This window comes from Fonsecaea multimorphosa (genome assembly GCF_000836435.1).
Source record: "Fonsecaea multimorphosa CBS 102226 unplaced genomic scaffold supercont1.30, whole genome shotgun sequence".
Classification (NCBI taxonomy): Eukaryota; Fungi; Ascomycota; class Eurotiomycetes; order Chaetothyriales; family Herpotrichiellaceae; genus Fonsecaea; species Fonsecaea multimorphosa.
Window position 1 is genome coordinate 167,044 of NW_015971664.1, and position 16,126 is coordinate 183,169.

A 16,126-nucleotide genomic window follows, 5' to 3' on the forward strand; every position below is an offset into this window, starting at 1 on the left:
AAAGCCTACCGCAAGCCTTCATGCAGCCTTTTGATCGACGCCGTAGCTTCATCTCCACCGTCTAATCAATTTTAGACGCGAACTTTCTGAAAGCCTCATCTCCTACCCCAGCCAAAGAGTGCTTGACCTGACAGTTTGGGGATAATGCATCGAGTTCTGCGCCAAAATGACAGGGCGCCTACCGTTGCTCTGCTTGTTCCTGGCCGCGATCTTGTTATCTCGTCCGTCTTAACATACCCTGTCCTTGATCACCAACAGATTGATTGTTCGGGCCTAGGCTCATTGTCTTAACAAGGCCATTTCCCCTTCAGCCCATGTCGCCCAAACTCTAGATAACTGAATACGATATCTTCCAGCCACTTACTCAACTCTGAGCTTGAATACAGATCATCGCAGAAGTGCTCCCCGGCAATAGATTGTTGATGCCATCGATGAAATAGGCCCTGGGCAATAGACAGTACGACGGAGGATCACAGGATTTGCAGGAAGGAAGCCGGGAGGATGGAAGCTCCCGCCAGGAATGCGACTTTGTTGCCTGTCATCAAATGTTCAGATTGCGGACAAGATGTGGATATGGCAGGTCTGACCGAGCATCAGTGCGCAGCAACAACACTCCCAGGTATACTTCAGTGCTCGATTCTACAGAGAATGCAATCGGCTAACAAAGACAGCTTCAGTCATGCCTCCGCCTCCTCCACAGACAGAGTCATCTATGGGTTCGAGGACCATGAGACCGCAACGACCGCTATTGCCCAGAATCGATCCTACTGTCGGCTGTGAGTCTTGTGGAAGTGTTCGTGCCGACACATGCTGACCGACTCCTCAGTTCGACCTCCAGTACTTCACGGCGAGCTGACGCCTGCAAGCAGCGGACATAGCTCACTGATTTCTCCCGTGAGTGCGACTTCTGGTCCTCGCTCACCAGGACCTGCCATCCGCAAAGCATCGATACCGGGACCCCGACGTCCACCATCGCCAGAATTGACGAATCTCGACTGTGCATTTCCTCCGTTCCCTCTACCTTCGAGAGCTGCCACGACACGAAAGCGAGAGAGATCTGCAACTCATCGCAGTGATACAAAACAACCTAAGTCTCGTGATGTTCACAAGGGGTTACCCATAGGCAATAGACCATACCCGCTTTCAAGAGAAGGATCAGACAATTCGGTGACAACGCTGGTCAATGAAGCACCAAGACGGAAGCAGTCTCGTTCACCAAGCCCAGGAACTGGAGGAAGGCGGCCTAGGAGCACAGAAAGGGTCGGTCACCAACAGAAAGGTGAAAAGCCGCCAGGAATCGAGCCAATTTCACCAGCGGTGCTTTCAGCAAGCCAGGGCGATGGCGTCCCCGAAATTCTGCATGCAAGGACCTTCACGCCTGAGATTTCGAACTCTGACGCTCAGCGAGAGCCTGCCAGCGGCACAAAAGTAGATCCCGGTCTCAGTGCTTTTGATTTTGGTGGCTCGGAAACCAACAAATTCAAATCGCAAGCTGTGGCCGATGCGCCTAGACTGATTGACGAGCGCTCCAGAGCTGACACTGAGCCTTCGTATAGAACGAAAAGACCTCCACCACTGTTCAGCAACCAGGAGGTCATGACCCTGGTCAAATCACCTACGGAGCCCCAGCCGTCCCCAGTTGGTAGCTTGACAAGAGGGTTGGGCCGATTGTTCGGCCGACGACGGTCACAGTCTGCCGCATCACGCCGGGAAGTGGTGCGACAAGCTCTCAGTGACGAGCCGGACATCCACGATATTTCCTTTGCTGGCCGAAGTCTCGTTAGTCCCACTAGCGATCGGTCATTTATTGCAGCAGAACCGTCTCCTCTTAGCATCTCGCTATCGGCATCACCTAGACCTTCACTGGGCCATGAGGAATCACTGAAGGCACTCGAAGGATTGACACCCGAGCCGGTCGCTGTCGCTCCTCCGATGGTTGTTGTGGAACCAGCAATCGAAGACCCGCCGCTGAAGTTTACTCCCTCTGCTGAGACCGACAATACTAAAATCCCCGAGACGACGGACGTCGCCGTGGTGTCGCCTGATCCCCAAGGTGCAGAGCTCATTGAGGTTCTTCGGCGGGTATCTGTTGATTCGGCTTCGTCTTACGGTTCGGTTGCTTTCTCGGAGAACACAGCCAGCTCCAGATCGAGCTCGCCCCAGACCGAGCACATGGCGAGCCAAGCATCTGAACCATCAAATGCCGGGCTACTCAAGCCTGGGGAGCCTGATGTGCCAGCACCACTAAGACCAAAGATTCCAGAGCTTTCGCCCGATTCACCAACGGATCCGTTCTTCCAGCAAGGCCGCCTGTCCCCAATTCCAGACCTTCCGAATCACGCATCTGACTCGACTGGCTCGTTAGTATCGATATCCGTGGGTTTACAAACAAGCCCTAAGTCAACCGATGAACCTCAGGCATCATTGGGCAGCAGTACCAAGTCCACAGTTCCCAACAAAGGCGTCTGTCGCGGCTGTTCTCAGCTGATACTCACGGGGCAAAAGTCAGTGTCGAGCGCAGACGGTCGGTTGACTGGCCGGTATCACAAGGAGTGCTTTGTGTGCCGAGCGTGCAAGATTGCATTTCCCACTGCCGAATTCTACGTTCACGATGACCAACCATACTGTGCTCACCACTACCACGAGCTAGAGAATTCTCTTTGTGCTACGTGTGGCAAAGGAATTGAGGGCCTGTACATGGAAACCGCCAATGTGGCGGGGCGTGGGAAAGAGAAGCATCATCCGGAATGCTTGAAGTGCACAACTTGCAAGGTTCGACTGGACCACGACTATTTTGAACTGTCCGGGAAGGTGTATTGCGAACGAGATGCGTTTCGGCTTGCAACTTTACCAAGAGCCCACGACAATGCTCCCAGCCGCCCGAGCCCATTGGTTCGAGAATACATCTCCAGTGGAGATCCTGGACTCGTGAAGGGCAGGAACTTCCCTGAGCGAAGGACGACCAGATTAATGACGACGACATAATTTTACGACAACGATAGATGCATCTTCTTTTCTTTGAACCTGGCCAGGATGATAATTGGATGCTAGCAGCTTCGACTTTGCACGACGGCAATCTTTCCACTTTGTGGCGCTGCAGGATTTAGTTGGCTGCAATTCTGCTCCCTTCCAACATTAATATGGTATATACGAGACTTGTGCAGGCCACATGGCGAGACCATTTCCTGCCGATAGGGGGTACAATCTGAAGATTATATTAGATATATATCGATAATGTGTATGCTAGCGCACACCTCGACCCAGATTTTCCTGTTATTTTTCATTGAAGATTACAAATACATTCCTCCAAATGACCTGCTTGTTTTGTCGACTCCAGTGGTTTGTGCGACGTCGGGCTGTTGGCTGCCTCGAGTGGAAATCTTCCAATAGGCCCGATAGGCCTGAGGGCACGTTGACCTCGTTTTCAATAGGTTGACAGGCAGACAGGTGTTGGGTGCGATAATCTATCGATCTCGACACAAGCCGTGCAGTGGCGGGCAGGATACTCAGACTCGAAATAGTTGTTCGAGCCTAGGCATCGGCTTTTCGGTGAGGTGCGGCACCCCCACGACGCACGCGCGCATGGCTTGGGTCGGCTAAGCGTATCATGACGCTCCTGCATCAATGTTGGTCGGCAGGGGATTTAGTGTCAGATCTGGCAAGCAAGCAAACAACCGAGACAGGGAAAAGATTATCCAGGAATCGGAAAAGGAACAGGAATCCCGAAGCTTGCTTTGACGACCACAAAGGAAGACCCTCGGTTTGTGTAACACGGAAACGTTTTCCGTAGGGTAGAAGGAGTAGATCCTCGTCTTGGGCGGACTGAAGTTCAGACTAGACTGCCAGCACTGCACGATCAGAGATGCGTGGATAATAGGCACCAAAGTTTGAAATCGGGCCCCAGAGGACGTCGTGTGACCGAAACAACAATCCACAGCGCACCCGAGGGAGATTAGGGGCAAGCTGACGAGCAAGATTGGGGTCAGTGGATTCAGCCGGATATCAAGACTGGATTCGGAGAGAAGCGGGAAGTTGAGAAAGGTGAGATTCTGGACTGTGGTGGGTTGATTGGAGGTAAGTGGGAGTTCCAAGATATGGTTCCGGACCACAGCGGCACAAGTTGGTGCAAGTCTCATGCGGTCCAAATGCACATGCATTGGAGCGTTTGGAGCCGGCGGCAGATACGAGGACAAAGAAAAGTGGTGCGAAGAAAAGGAAGAGTCGGGCTGGTGTGGGATGGAGAGTCAAAGCATTCGATCAATCCCGCGCACTTGTACCACTGTTCCCGCCTTTTCGAACGATAGGGGCCGAATACGACGAACAATCATCCTCTTATCGACACCTCTTGTGGAAACAAAAGATTCCTCAGCAAATACGCGTGATGGAGCACTTGCTGCCCAAACGGCTATCGGGACACAGTCAGGACAAAGCCAAAGTCGAAGCGGTCAAAGAAACAAGGCTAACTAACAGGCAGCTAATCAGCGAGGCTAGGAAGACGTGGAAGACGTGGAAGACGTGGAAGACGTGGAAGACGTGGAAGACGCAATTCCCGTTAGTCACTCTCTCCACCACACACACAGATTGACAATCGTACGGGGAATACAAGAAGGCTCGATATTCCCCTCTGGCCGCCCGTCCATCTCGACCACCACACAATCCACGTCCCAGATCTGTTCGAAACACGAGTCTGATCACCGCCCGGCTGTGATCTATTCTCATTCCTCGTCTACATACAAGGATCACTTCCGAGTGATCCGCCCAACCGCCAAGACGTTTTCCAATCTATTGCCCTCGTAAGTACCACCCAAGTACCACGGCGCTGCCTCTTCCCCGACCAGTCTTGCAGCACTGGTACCTGCATTTGTCCCCTGTTCGTGCATTTGCATTTTTGCATCTTGCATCTTCATCTGGCGCTACCTGGCGTCAATCTCGTGTCGTGGCCATCGTGCTTTCTATCATGCAGTTGTCCGCGGGTGGCACGTTCCTCGATGCCTTCATTCCCTTTCCACCCCAACACTTGTTGGACGTCGCCGTCAGGTGCTGCCCGTCGTGTTGAGAATCTGGTCGCGCCTTCATATTCTCCCTCTTCAGACCGCTCTTGCAAAAATGCTCGCTGACCACTCAACCTCTTTAAAGGTGCCATCACCCGTTCAACGGTAGCCGACGCTCTTCCCCTCCTGGAGGAGCATCGGACTCAACAAAGACCCGATAAATTCGCCATCCATCAAAGAAACCGCTGCCTCTTCAAATCTTTGATCAAAGTCATTCAGCCAATTCTACTTGACTCAATATGGCACCACACGCGGAAATCGGCGTCGGCACCATGAACGGGTATAGCACCACTCACTCCTCGGACTCGGCTCCATCGCACAAGGATCTCTTCACGGTCAATTCTCCCAACGTGACGTACACTGACGAACACATCAAGAGCAAGTACGTCTACCGCACCACCGCGGTCACCAAGTCTGCCGATGGGAAGTACACCGCAACCCCCAAGGAAACCATCTATGACTTCAAGGTCGACCGCAAAGTGCCCAAGGTCGGCGTCATGTTGGTGGGATGGGGCGGCAACAATGGCTCCACTGTCACTGCCGGTATCATTGCCAACCGTCGTGGACTCGTTTGGGACACTCGTGAGGGAAGTCGTGCTGCGAATTACTATGGCTCCATCATCATGGGCTCGACCATCAAGCTCGGCGCTGACGCCAAAACCAACGAGGAGATCAATATCCCTTTTCACGACGTCTTGCCCATGGTTCACCCAAATGACATTGTGCTTGGTGGCTGGGATATCAGCAGCATGAACCTTGCGGCTGCAATGGACCGTGCTCAGGTACTTGAACCGACCCTCAAGGCCATGGTCTACAAGGAGATGGCCCTCATGAAGCCTCTGCCAAGTATCTACTACCCAGATTTCATTGCGGCGAACCAGGAAGATCGTGCGGATAACGTGCTGCCGGGCAACAAAGCAAGCATGGCCCATGTGGATCAGATCAGAGCGGACATTAAGTAGGATACCTCGGTTCGTCCCCTCACATACTGAATCATACTAAACTCGTGCAGAAATTTCAAGGCCCAAAACAACCTTGACAAGGTCATTGTTCTCTGGACTGCCAACACCGAACGCTACGCGGACATCATCCCTGGCGTCAACGACACCGCCGAGAACTTGCTGAAAGCCATTGAGCAGGGACACGAGGAAGTGTCGCCTTCGACTGTCTTCTCTGTTGCGTGCGTTCTAGAAAAGACGCCTTTCATCAACGGCTCCCCTCAGAATACCTTTGTTCCCGGCGCCATCCAGCTCGCTGAGAAGCACGACTCGTTCATTGGAGGTGATGACTTCAAGTCCGGCCAGACCAAGATGAAGTCTGCATTGGTCGATTTCTTGATCAATGCTGGTATCAAGTTGACATCTATTGCAAGCTACAACCACCTCGGCAACAATGACGGCAAGAACTTGAGCTCTCAGAAGCAGTTCCGATCCAAGGAAATTTCCAAGTCCAATGTTGTCGACGACATGGTGGCTGCCAACTCTGTCTTGTACAAGAAGGACGAGCACCCGGATCACACTGTCGTCATCAAGTACATGCCCGCAGTTGGCGACAACAAGCGAGCCTTGGACGAGTACTATGCCGAAATCTTCATGGGTGGCCACCAAACTATCAGCATTTTCAATGTCTGCGAGGATTCCTTGTTGGCCTCGCCCTTGATCATCGACCTTGTCCTCGTGGCTGAGATGATGACTCGCATCCAGTGGAAGACTGAAGCTGCCGCGGAATACAAGGGCTTCCACAGCGTTCTGAGCATTCTCAGCTACATGTTGAAGGTAAGGCCGCACATTCTTCGCCTTGGGTATCTCGCTAACATGGCTCTCTCACAGGCACCACTTACGCCCCCTGGAACGCCTGTCGTCAACGCCCTGGCTAAACAGCGCAGTGCTCTGACCAACATCTTCCGTGCTTGTGTCGGCCTTCAGCCCGAATCCGACATGACGCTCGAACACAAGCTGTTCTGATTGCACCAACAACCCTTCCGACCCTAATGTGCAGGTAATGGCAAGAAATAGCAGGACGTGCGGAGCCGCTCGGCATTTGATGCGATGGGGTGGCTAGACTGCTTTTCTTGCATTGCGAACGGCGAATACAACGGGGTCGGTCTCGATCGAATCATTGCATCTCCTAGACTGCACAGATTTGTTCTCCTTGCTGAGTACTCTGTTGTACTTGTTCTGTCGTTTCGGCTTCTCGACACTCGTGTGTCTTCCAACTCATGTCATTCCTTTCTTTGATCAGCTACATAGTATAGCCTTAGCTACACAAGACATATTAACCCGACCTCTTGGGCTCCGCTGCTGATCATCTCCAATCTGGTAGCCTACGTAGGTTAATCTTGATAAGATCAGAAACCACCCCTTGCAAGGCCGTACAACGTCCCGACACCAGCCTTGACCCCGTCGACAATGTAGACGTCCCTGGCTCGCTCAGGGCCCAGGGTCTCGACGCACGCCTCCCGCACCGCCGTGTCCAGGCCAACCATGCCCGCGCAGCCGAGACAAATGGCCTGGACGCGCGAGGGTTTTCCTGAACCTGAGACTGACCCTGAGCTTGAACTCGAGCCTGAATTGGTCTGTCCGCGCCGGAGAAGCCGCGTAGTCGCCTCCATCATTTTCCTCCGCACCTGCTCGGCGGGCAGGTCGTGCAGTTCGCTCGCATTGAGACCCGTTGTTTCGCAGCCGACGAACGGCGACTTTGTGGTGGTGGTGGTCGTGGGAGGACAGCCAATAAACTCCTCAACGGCCGTCTGCAGGGCCTCCTCCCAGATTTTGCCGGTCGAGACGATCCCGAAGGCAGCAGGTCTTGACTCTTCCTCCACCACCTCCACCACCTCCTCCTTCTTCTCGTCCGCTTGACCACCCCCGCCCATCAGGGCAAGACTCGCCAAAACACTCGCCTCAAAAATCCCCGTCACATACTTCCTGACCCCACTCCCCCCTTCCCCCCCCGTCGCCGCGGCCGTGAGACTCGCACATTCTTTCTTCAGCATCCCCACCAGCGGATGCTGGCTGTAGCACGCGACCAAGAAACAATCGTGGTGCGGCAGCAACGGCAGCAAATGCGGGAGACAGATCCGCGCCGACTCTGCGGCGTCGGCGGGCGAGTTTATGCTGGGGATGCCCCCGGGGGACGGGGAGGTGAAGAATGTGTATTGCACAGAGGGGAATCCGAGCGATTCGACGGCCGGGATGAGCGAGGATGTCATCTGCTGTGAAGTGTTGGGGTTGATGATTAGGATGCGCACGGGGGGTGGCGGTGAGGGTGAGGCGGTGGAGGCCATTGAGGCCATTGATGGTTGCAATATCCTTCTTCTTCCTCTTCTTGTTGTTGTCGTTATTAATGTTCCTTTCTCTTCTACACTCTCTTCCCTTCTCCCCTTCTCTCTCTCTCGCGCGCGTACGTGGATCAACTATCTCTTTCCTCAAATTATTCACCGGAAACGAGAGCTACACTGGGGAGCTGGAGTTAGGTAGGTACCTGGTTCGAGACCTCGCTTGTATCTGTGAGGAATAAAAACCGCGACCACCCGGTACTCTTTCGTGCTGTGGACGACAGTGACGAGAACTTGTGTCGAGATGCTATCACGAACTTTTTCAGTTGCTTGTGAGGGGGAAAATCGCAGTTCTTGGTGTTTTCAATGCGGGGGAGGGCTCGTTTATCTTATCGCTCGATAAGGGATAACGAGCGGGTACTATATTACTTGACAGGTATTCGGACACCAATGTAGACCACTCGCTCGACATTCATGATGGCGTCTAGCTACAGCTTTTCCACGCTGAGAAGCTTTCTTTTCCTTCCTCTTCGTCCCCCTGTCTGCAGACTGGAGCGACGCAATCTGCCATCCTCAACACAACCTTTTCATGACTTCTGGCGGATCCGTCATCTCGAGTGAATGACTCGCTATTCTGTCCCCAGCTGGCTTTTCAATTCAGTCGCCTCCAGTCTGCCAGGCCGTTACAAAGATCAAGTTCTACAGCCGAAGCTTTCTCTTCAAACGCACGAAACCTGTGGTCGCAACGCGGGAGCTGTTTTCCTCCATAAGGCTAGCCCTCACCAGAAACAGGATCATCCTGCACATATCTGAGTCGGATGACCCTTGATCTGAGCCGAGTTGTCTCTCTGGATCGAGTGTTCCGAGAGATAGGACGCCGACTTGACAGTAACGTCGGACAGCTTTCGACATTTCGCTCTTCGGTAGGTTGGGACCGGTCTTTTGCAGAATGACAGAGCACCCATCTTCCACGGCTCACCAGGAGGGTCTTGAGGTGCTTGCATATTTCTGCATTCTGCATGCTGCAAGATGAGAAGGTATCCTGCTAGGACGAGCAAAAGCCTGCTCCCTGGTCATGTCGGAAGATGGATGGCTGTCTGCATATATTTCAACACGCGAGCCGTCGTTTTTGATCTTCACACAAGCTTGCTCCCCTCCACATCGTCAAAGTTGTTCGGCGCTTTATCATTAACCTTGGGGATCGCTCTTGTAGGTATCTTGAATAATCGCTGCCCGCCTGTGATGAGATCTCTAAGAGTGACGTAAACGACAAGTATCCAGAGCAGGAATACGCAAACGGAGGTTATCTGTCGTTGCAATGATTAGCCAGATAATGCCAAAGGATACCGGGGAGTTGGGAGCAATACAGATCCAATGACTCGAAAAAAGCGCGATGGTATCTCCCTTGCGAGCGTATTGCTCGAAAGAGCGAATGTGCCGATTGGGAAAGTGAACCTGTCCACCGTGAGTCGTCAGGCCACTTCACAGGCTAGGATGAGACCTACCCCCACCAGCCGATATTGAATGGGAAATGTTTGCAATGGTATATCGTTGCAACGGCAAGAAAGAGCCACAACAAAGTAAACCCCCACAAGATCAAGGATAAAAGCACTCCAAGATTGTATGCCAGATCTCCCGCCAAAGGGTGGATAGTCTTGGTCAAAGGGAACACTTTCATTGCGACGTTCCCAAGCTTCATGATTGCAAAAGCGCCCATGTTCAAAGGGCCCAGCGGAATGAAACAGGACACAATCACCTCGCGTGGAGGCAGTTTGTGGATAGTCAGGCGTTGCCAGTAGGTGATGAGAACGAACGTCGCTGCAGGGACGCCGAATCCCCAGAGAACGTAGCCGATAATGACTGTGACCAAAGCTTGCTCCTCGTTGGGCAAGACACCTGCGACCAATGCAGCAGTGGCGGATGCGACTACGGTCCCCACAACAGGGAATACCTGTAGAGCGGTAATCGTTGACAGGGGTGTCTCTTCTTCTTGCTTGATGACAAGCAGAAATGGTAGGAGTAAGGCACACAGCAGTGACACGGCTGCATCGACCATCCATAGCCTGGGCTGATCAGCAAAAGAAATTGTGCACAACTTGGGAGGTACTAACGCCCATGCCAGATGAATGACCCAGTTGCCCCAGGAAGGAGCACACACAAACACCATCATGTTGACGATAGTCCCGAGACTCTACAAGAGCCATGTCAGTACGCCTCCAGAGAGAAACTCGAGATACGTACCACTGGTATGGCGCTCAGGAAAAACGCTTGATTGGGCCGCTCGAGTATAGTGATCCATATCTTGGGAAACAGAACAAACTGGAGTATGGACACGAAGATGAAGAAAGCGAAGAGGCCGATATTCAGGCAGAAGACAATGACGGAGAGCCAGTAGAGCCATCTCGCATTGTATGGGAATTGGTTAAGAAGGCTCGCCACGACCTTTCAGGTGTTCTGAAATCAGCCATTGTGTCCAAGACAGATGAGATTAATTTGTCGTCGGCTTCGGGGTAGAAGGACAGGGCCAGCAGTTCGCATCAACTCGGGGAGGCTTACACCAGTGCCCATGGTCACCGTGAACCAGCTGCGTACGCGCCGTCAGCCCACAATCTCAGGATCTGAAGGCAGATTGACGTACGATGGCGTGAAGTACTTGACATATTTCCTCCATCCAAGCTCACCACTTTTCCGAAGATCCATAGCCATCTGCTTGCCATCCTGCGTTGCTGAACGAGAAGCTGCTGCAAGAGAGGAATCGTCGGGGCCGTCGCCCAAGGCCGGGTTCCAAGACGCAATGTCGCCATCCTCGTCTGCGCCTCTAGTTAGGGTCTTTTGCAGGGAAATGGCGGCATTGGTGACAATTCTGGTCAATGTCCTTGGGCGAGTCGGTCGGGTTGCGGTCTCAGACATTGCTTCTTTGCCGGAAAGGGGCGGGGTTTGGGGTAACTGTGTGTCACGAAATGGCGTTTGTGACGTGGAGGGCAAGGGTCGGTGGAAGGATTTGGCAAGTTGGATATACGCTTTCTCCGCGGTACATGAGAGATGCCTGTGGTTTGGCAAATGCGCAGAGGCCACTTCATACAGCCGGAATGTCCTTCATTGCAGTTGTGCTGTGGCCCTGGAGACGTAGATTCATCGATGAATAGCAGTAAGACTTGGGGTCAGTCGATGGAAGCGATAAGGCGAAAAGAAACGGTCAGCGAAGGCCAGATGGAAGCAGAAGGGAGGTCGATGTTATTATTTTGAATCTGGACCAATACGGGTCACCCGGCAGGATGAAGCAATCTGGGTTCTGGGAGCTCGGGCCTAGCAAGGTTCTTCACATGGACCCGTGGTGACTTGTCGGAATCAGGAAGGCGAGGAATACCCGATACAGTAGGTTCTGGAGCGCAGAAAGATCAGAAAGGGATGGTGGGTGGTTGGTGGATGGTCTTCACCCAGTGTTTCCCTGCAGGGTGCTTACGGAAGCTTCGTTTTCCTTTTGCTATGATTTGCGGTCCATGTAGCCAATAAGATGTGCATGTCATTGCTATACAAGAGGATGCATATTCGACATACGTGGACTTGTCGGTGCCAGTGATAGTGAAGGTCACAAAAATAAGAGAATAAAAAGATATCGCAGCCGTGCACATCGACGACACCTGGCGTCCAGAGGCTCTGCAGCTGAATGAGCGTGCCAACCGCTGTCGATTCCCCTTCACAGGTGATTGACTACTCCAGCCGAACGTCGAAGCGACACATGGCCGGTTGAAATGAGTGTGTGGTGGTGCCAAAAGGCCAGGCATAAAAGGCTGGATCCACCTGACCGAACTTCCCTCCATGTAGAGACAACAAGAGGCTTCTCCTGTCTGCCCTCATCTGCTCTGCCCACCATAGCATTCATCCTTGGGTCCAGAACTTCTGATCCATCTCCCAACCACCACGATGCCTTGACCGGAAAGTGCTGAACAATGATCCAAGCCCAAACGGAAAAGTACTGACGCCTGCAAAACTGTAGACCCAGCTAGTGGATCTTGTGTCTGTGCATGACCATGTCGGAACCCCATCTGACGAACCGCATAGCTCCATAGCTCTTCCGCGGTTTACAAAACCCGGGTTCAAGCCTCGAGGTGTGCGGCTCGGGTTGCTTTCGGCTCCTGCCAGTAGGTGTAATTCAGTTTCCTCATGCCGTTGCAGACACCGAGGGTCCACAACAGCGGCAAGAGTGTTTAAGGGACGAACAAACGACCTCTGCCGCGGGTCGATCCACGTTCGAATCCATTGCTGTAACCACGGTTGAAGTTCGACCCACGTCCCCCTCCGCGGCCATAACTTCCGCGGTAGGCTCCACGGCCACTGCTGAATTGATGGGGGACATGGTTGCTCGTATTGACGAGCGGTGTGTTGCCCCGTGCGAAGCTGCCACGGTCAAACGAATCTGGGTCAATCTCTTCAACCGGAATTTGTGGTTTGTTCTGCGCCGACTGCGCAGGGTTACTGAAGGAGGTTCGCGGAGACCGCGTATTTCCTGCTCGGCTGCGGATGCTACCAGCGCCAGCACCTCGCGACGACTGTGCTGCGCGCGCTGAGCCTCGACCCCTTGGCTTGAAAACGACCTCCTCCTCGTCACTCTCGACGTCATCGTAGCTGAAAAGAGTCTTTGGCTCCGAATTGGATGCTCTTTTCGCCTTTTCCTTGGCCTTGTCCTTCTTGGAATTTTCTTGCGTGGGGAGTTCGTTCTCTCCCAGGCCGAGCTCACTCCTCAGTTGATGAATATTTTTGGTGGGGATCCCAAAGTCCCGTGCGAGGTGCATAGTGTCAGCTGAGTTGGTAAGAAAGAGGAGACCCTCATTGGCAGGAGCCTTCTTCTCGTGCACATACCACACGACGGGGTTAAGTAGAGACTTGAGCGATGGTGGAACGGGTGTCTGATCGTGGCTGATAATGGTGGCCGACTTGACCTCAGGGCTGGTCTTAGAGCTCTGCGGTCCAGAGGAGGAGGGCGACAAAGGTGGCGTAGAGCCGGGTGACATGGTCGTTGGTTCTTTCGCAAAGTTCAGTTTGTCCAAGAGGAGTTGCGACAACGGACCTGCGACTCCTGCGCCAACCTTGAAGGGAATATCAGAGTCCTTCTCCTGTTTGTTGTCCATGATTCGAATGGACTCCTCTCCTTCGTTCATCCCAGCAGTCTTCATACTTTCGTTTGTGTAGTGTGCCTCCACCTCAGCCCAGGTCGGGTATTGGTCGTCGGGACCTTGGAGGATGACTGGGTCGTGGCGTAAATCGCCGCGAGAGGAAGTGCTGCGGTCGAGGAATTTCAATGCTTTACGCGCGCTGACGCCGATCTGTGAAGAATCTTTCTTCAAGACGTTCAAGCGAGAGAGCGCTGAAGCCGATTAGCGGGGCACTAAGGGTCAGGATTTGCGACACTGGCAGCCATACTGTACAAGGGCACAACAAGAATAATAAGGCCCTGCGAGACCCAGCTCTCAATCTCCTCGAGGTTCCTGGTCAAAGCCGTATCATCTACAAGACAACGGATGACAGTTTGTTTCGACATCTTCATGTTTCGCCGCCTTTGAATCTGCGTCGGATCGGGAGAGTCGATGTATTTGTATAAAGGGGAGGTTTACAGATTCATCGGCGCAAACTTTGGAAGGTGCGGTAGCCGAGTGCTACAACTGCATTTTTCCCAGTGATGTATTAGTGACACGGCCACAAACAGAAGGCGGCAGAGAGGTGAGGACAGGTGAGTCAAGGCGCAGGGCAATACCGGGTGTGTTTGTGGCGGAGAACAAGCTGTAAGGATAGATGCGCATCTTCGCTAGGAATAGATTGATGCCGTGATGCGGCAACCAGTTAGTTCCATGTGAGAATGCATCTACAGTGCCGACTTGCGAAGTGAAGAGAGTCCAACTTCGCGTGAAGAGGAAGAGAGTGAAGGACTGTTAAGTTCGAGTTGGTTGTTTGTGTGGTGGGTGGCAGTGGGTGGGAATCAAGAGGATCGGAGGTTGGACTGCGCGGGAAGTGAAAAGCGGGACGCAGACAAACTGCGGGTGAGCGAATCAGCCTCATTAGCCTGTCCACTACAAGCCCTGCACTCCGGCTTCCAACCGTTTGGAGGCGGGCACTGCAGGTGGACAGTCGGAATAGCACAAGGTCCTCAGTACCTAGTATCTAGGTGTACACTTTCTGTAAACCTCTACTGGATGCCTCTAAAATACCGTCAGACAGCTGACTGTGTCGTTCTTCAGCACTTCAAACAACATGCCTGGGAACCCAAACAGCTCCGTGTTGCCCATGCCCCCTCCAGCATCTACTGTACCATGGTCGTCTGTCTTTTCTCGAGTCGGACTTTCCTCTAGATCCCCCAGCAGCTCTATTGAGCTCTCTGGACTCTCTCCCCACCCCCTGTTGAGGACCATCCCTCGCTGCATTTGCTTCTCCTCGTTCTCGTCTTTGTAAGTCTCATGCCACACCTCTTTCAGCGCCCGAGATATTTCAGAGAATGCCATTTCTGAACTCAGGAATGGCCCTCGGGTTTCCCCACGAGTACGTATCACCCACCGACTTCTTCGATGGCGATTGAAGGCGAACGAGCCAGGTACGTTGCCATGTAAGAAGATCTTGGTGGCGACCAGTGGCGCGCTGGACGAACCAGAGCCTTCGCTGGTCATCGAATCAGGGAAAGGTGGTGATCTCGTGGCCGGGGATGATATCAGGATGTCAAATCCATGCTTAAAGTAGTTGTAGAAACACTCATCACTAGACGAATCTGCTCTATCTTCCTCAAGGTCGGGTTCAAAGTCTGATTCTTCGGTATAGCTCTGAATCGAAGATTGGTCGGTGTCCAGGGCCTGAGGATCGAGCCCGGGTGACATGCTAGGCCGCCGCCGATTCGCAGGGTTGCCGGTAGCATGAATAGAAATCCGCCTATCATTCTTACGGTATATGGCATCAGGGGGTCCTAGTTCCGCCACAAGATCTTGAGGTGTTGTTTCACTCAATGTGATTGCCATTGGTGGGGAGGCTCTCCGCAGTAGTTCCAGCCTGCCACCTCCGAACACTCTTACCTCCTCAATCTCGTCCGGCACCGCCTCAACAGACTTGCCCACGAGTGTCGGTGATCGAGGATACGTCGGAGGTCTCGTATACAAACTTGATCTTGCTTCGGTCCACGAGGATCCGGCGAAGATGGCCATAGACTTTGCCGACCCAGTTGCATTGGACGACAAAATTGACACAAAATCCACCTTTTCGGACCAGGCTTGATGTTTCACGGGAAAGGTAAATGCCAGTCCTGGATACGAGAGAACATATGTGCCTTCCGAAAGACCAGAATCTGGAGCAATGTATTCTCCGGCGTACGTTGGTCCAAAGAGACGGTTGTAGACATGACGAAACGTGGGACCACTGGAAGAGCCTTCATCTTGACCGATCTCGTCCGAACCCTTAACTCGGCGGACCAGATCTGTATTCTTATAAACAAAAGAGCTCAGAGAAAAGTCCAAGACCTCGATTAGCCGTAGTCGCTGGTCTGGACCGTCAAACCGCAGCCTCAGTCCATTAGAAGGGAGACTGAGGACAACCGGTTGTGTGATTGGTTCAGAATCGGAATAGGACAACTCGAGATTTGGATATATCTTTGGCGACGCTTTCAGCCTTGTTATAATACTGTAGATAGAAGATCCGAGAGCTGATGTGGTCAGCACGCCCTACACACTCCAAAGACAATACACATACTTATCCAGCTGATGCCCCTTTCTGGCTGTATCTGAAAAGCAGCCTTGGAGGCGGTTTCCGTCATGATGAAATTGGCATG

At 52.9% G+C, this 16,126-nt stretch overlaps 6 protein-coding genes across 6 annotated transcripts; 2 read left to right on the forward strand and 4 right to left on the reverse strand.

Moving 5' to 3' along the window:
• Window positions 1-679: 679 nt before the first annotated feature.
• Z520_10445 (uncharacterized protein) lies at window positions 680-2,985 on the forward strand (the record flags this gene model as incomplete). The annotated part of the gene is made up of 2 exons (XM_016780937.1): window positions 680-776; window positions 827-2,985. 2 exons carry the CDS (start codon window positions 680-682, stop codon window positions 2,983-2,985), a joined length of 2,256 nt encoding a protein of 751 aa, XP_016627943.1.
• Window positions 2,986-5,290: 2,305 nt separating this feature from the next.
• On the forward strand, window positions 5,291-7,015 carry Z520_10446 (uncharacterized protein; the record flags this gene model as incomplete). The annotated part of the gene is made up of 3 exons (XM_016780938.1): window positions 5,291-6,009; window positions 6,064-6,826; window positions 6,881-7,015. 3 exons carry the CDS (start codon window positions 5,291-5,293, stop codon window positions 7,013-7,015), a joined length of 1,617 nt encoding a protein of 538 aa, XP_016627944.1.
• Window positions 7,016-7,398: 383 nt separating this feature from the next.
• On the reverse strand, window positions 7,399-8,334 carry Z520_10447 (uncharacterized protein; the record flags this gene model as incomplete). The annotated part of the gene is made up of 1 exon (XM_016780939.1): window positions 7,399-8,334. The coding sequence occupies one exon, from the start codon at window positions 8,332-8,334 to the stop codon at window positions 7,399-7,401; it is 936 nt and encodes a 311-aa protein (XP_016627945.1).
• A 1,127-nt stretch (window positions 8,335-9,461) lies between these two features.
• On the reverse strand, window positions 9,462-11,235 carry Z520_10448 (uncharacterized protein; the record flags this gene model as incomplete). The annotated part of the gene is made up of 7 exons (XM_016780940.1): window positions 9,462-9,632; window positions 9,693-9,780; window positions 9,831-10,388; window positions 10,437-10,516; window positions 10,567-10,767; window positions 10,882-10,909; window positions 10,964-11,235. 7 exons carry the CDS (start codon window positions 11,233-11,235, stop codon window positions 9,462-9,464), a joined length of 1,398 nt encoding a protein of 465 aa, XP_016627946.1.
• A 1,298-nt stretch (window positions 11,236-12,533) lies between these two features.
• Z520_10449 (uncharacterized protein) lies at window positions 12,534-13,870 on the reverse strand (the record flags this gene model as incomplete). Its single annotated transcript, XM_016780941.1, has 2 exons — window positions 12,534-13,690; window positions 13,747-13,870. 2 exons carry the CDS (start codon window positions 13,868-13,870, stop codon window positions 12,534-12,536), a joined length of 1,281 nt encoding a protein of 426 aa, XP_016627947.1.
• A 649-nt stretch (window positions 13,871-14,519) lies between these two features.
• Window positions 14,520-16,111, reverse strand: Z520_10450 (uncharacterized protein; the record flags this gene model as incomplete). The annotated part of the gene is made up of 2 exons (XM_016780942.1): window positions 14,520-16,000; window positions 16,048-16,111. The coding sequence occupies 2 exons, from the start codon at window positions 16,109-16,111 to the stop codon at window positions 14,520-14,522; spliced, it is 1,545 nt and encodes a 514-aa protein (XP_016627948.1).
• Window positions 16,112-16,126: the final 15 nt, after the last annotated feature.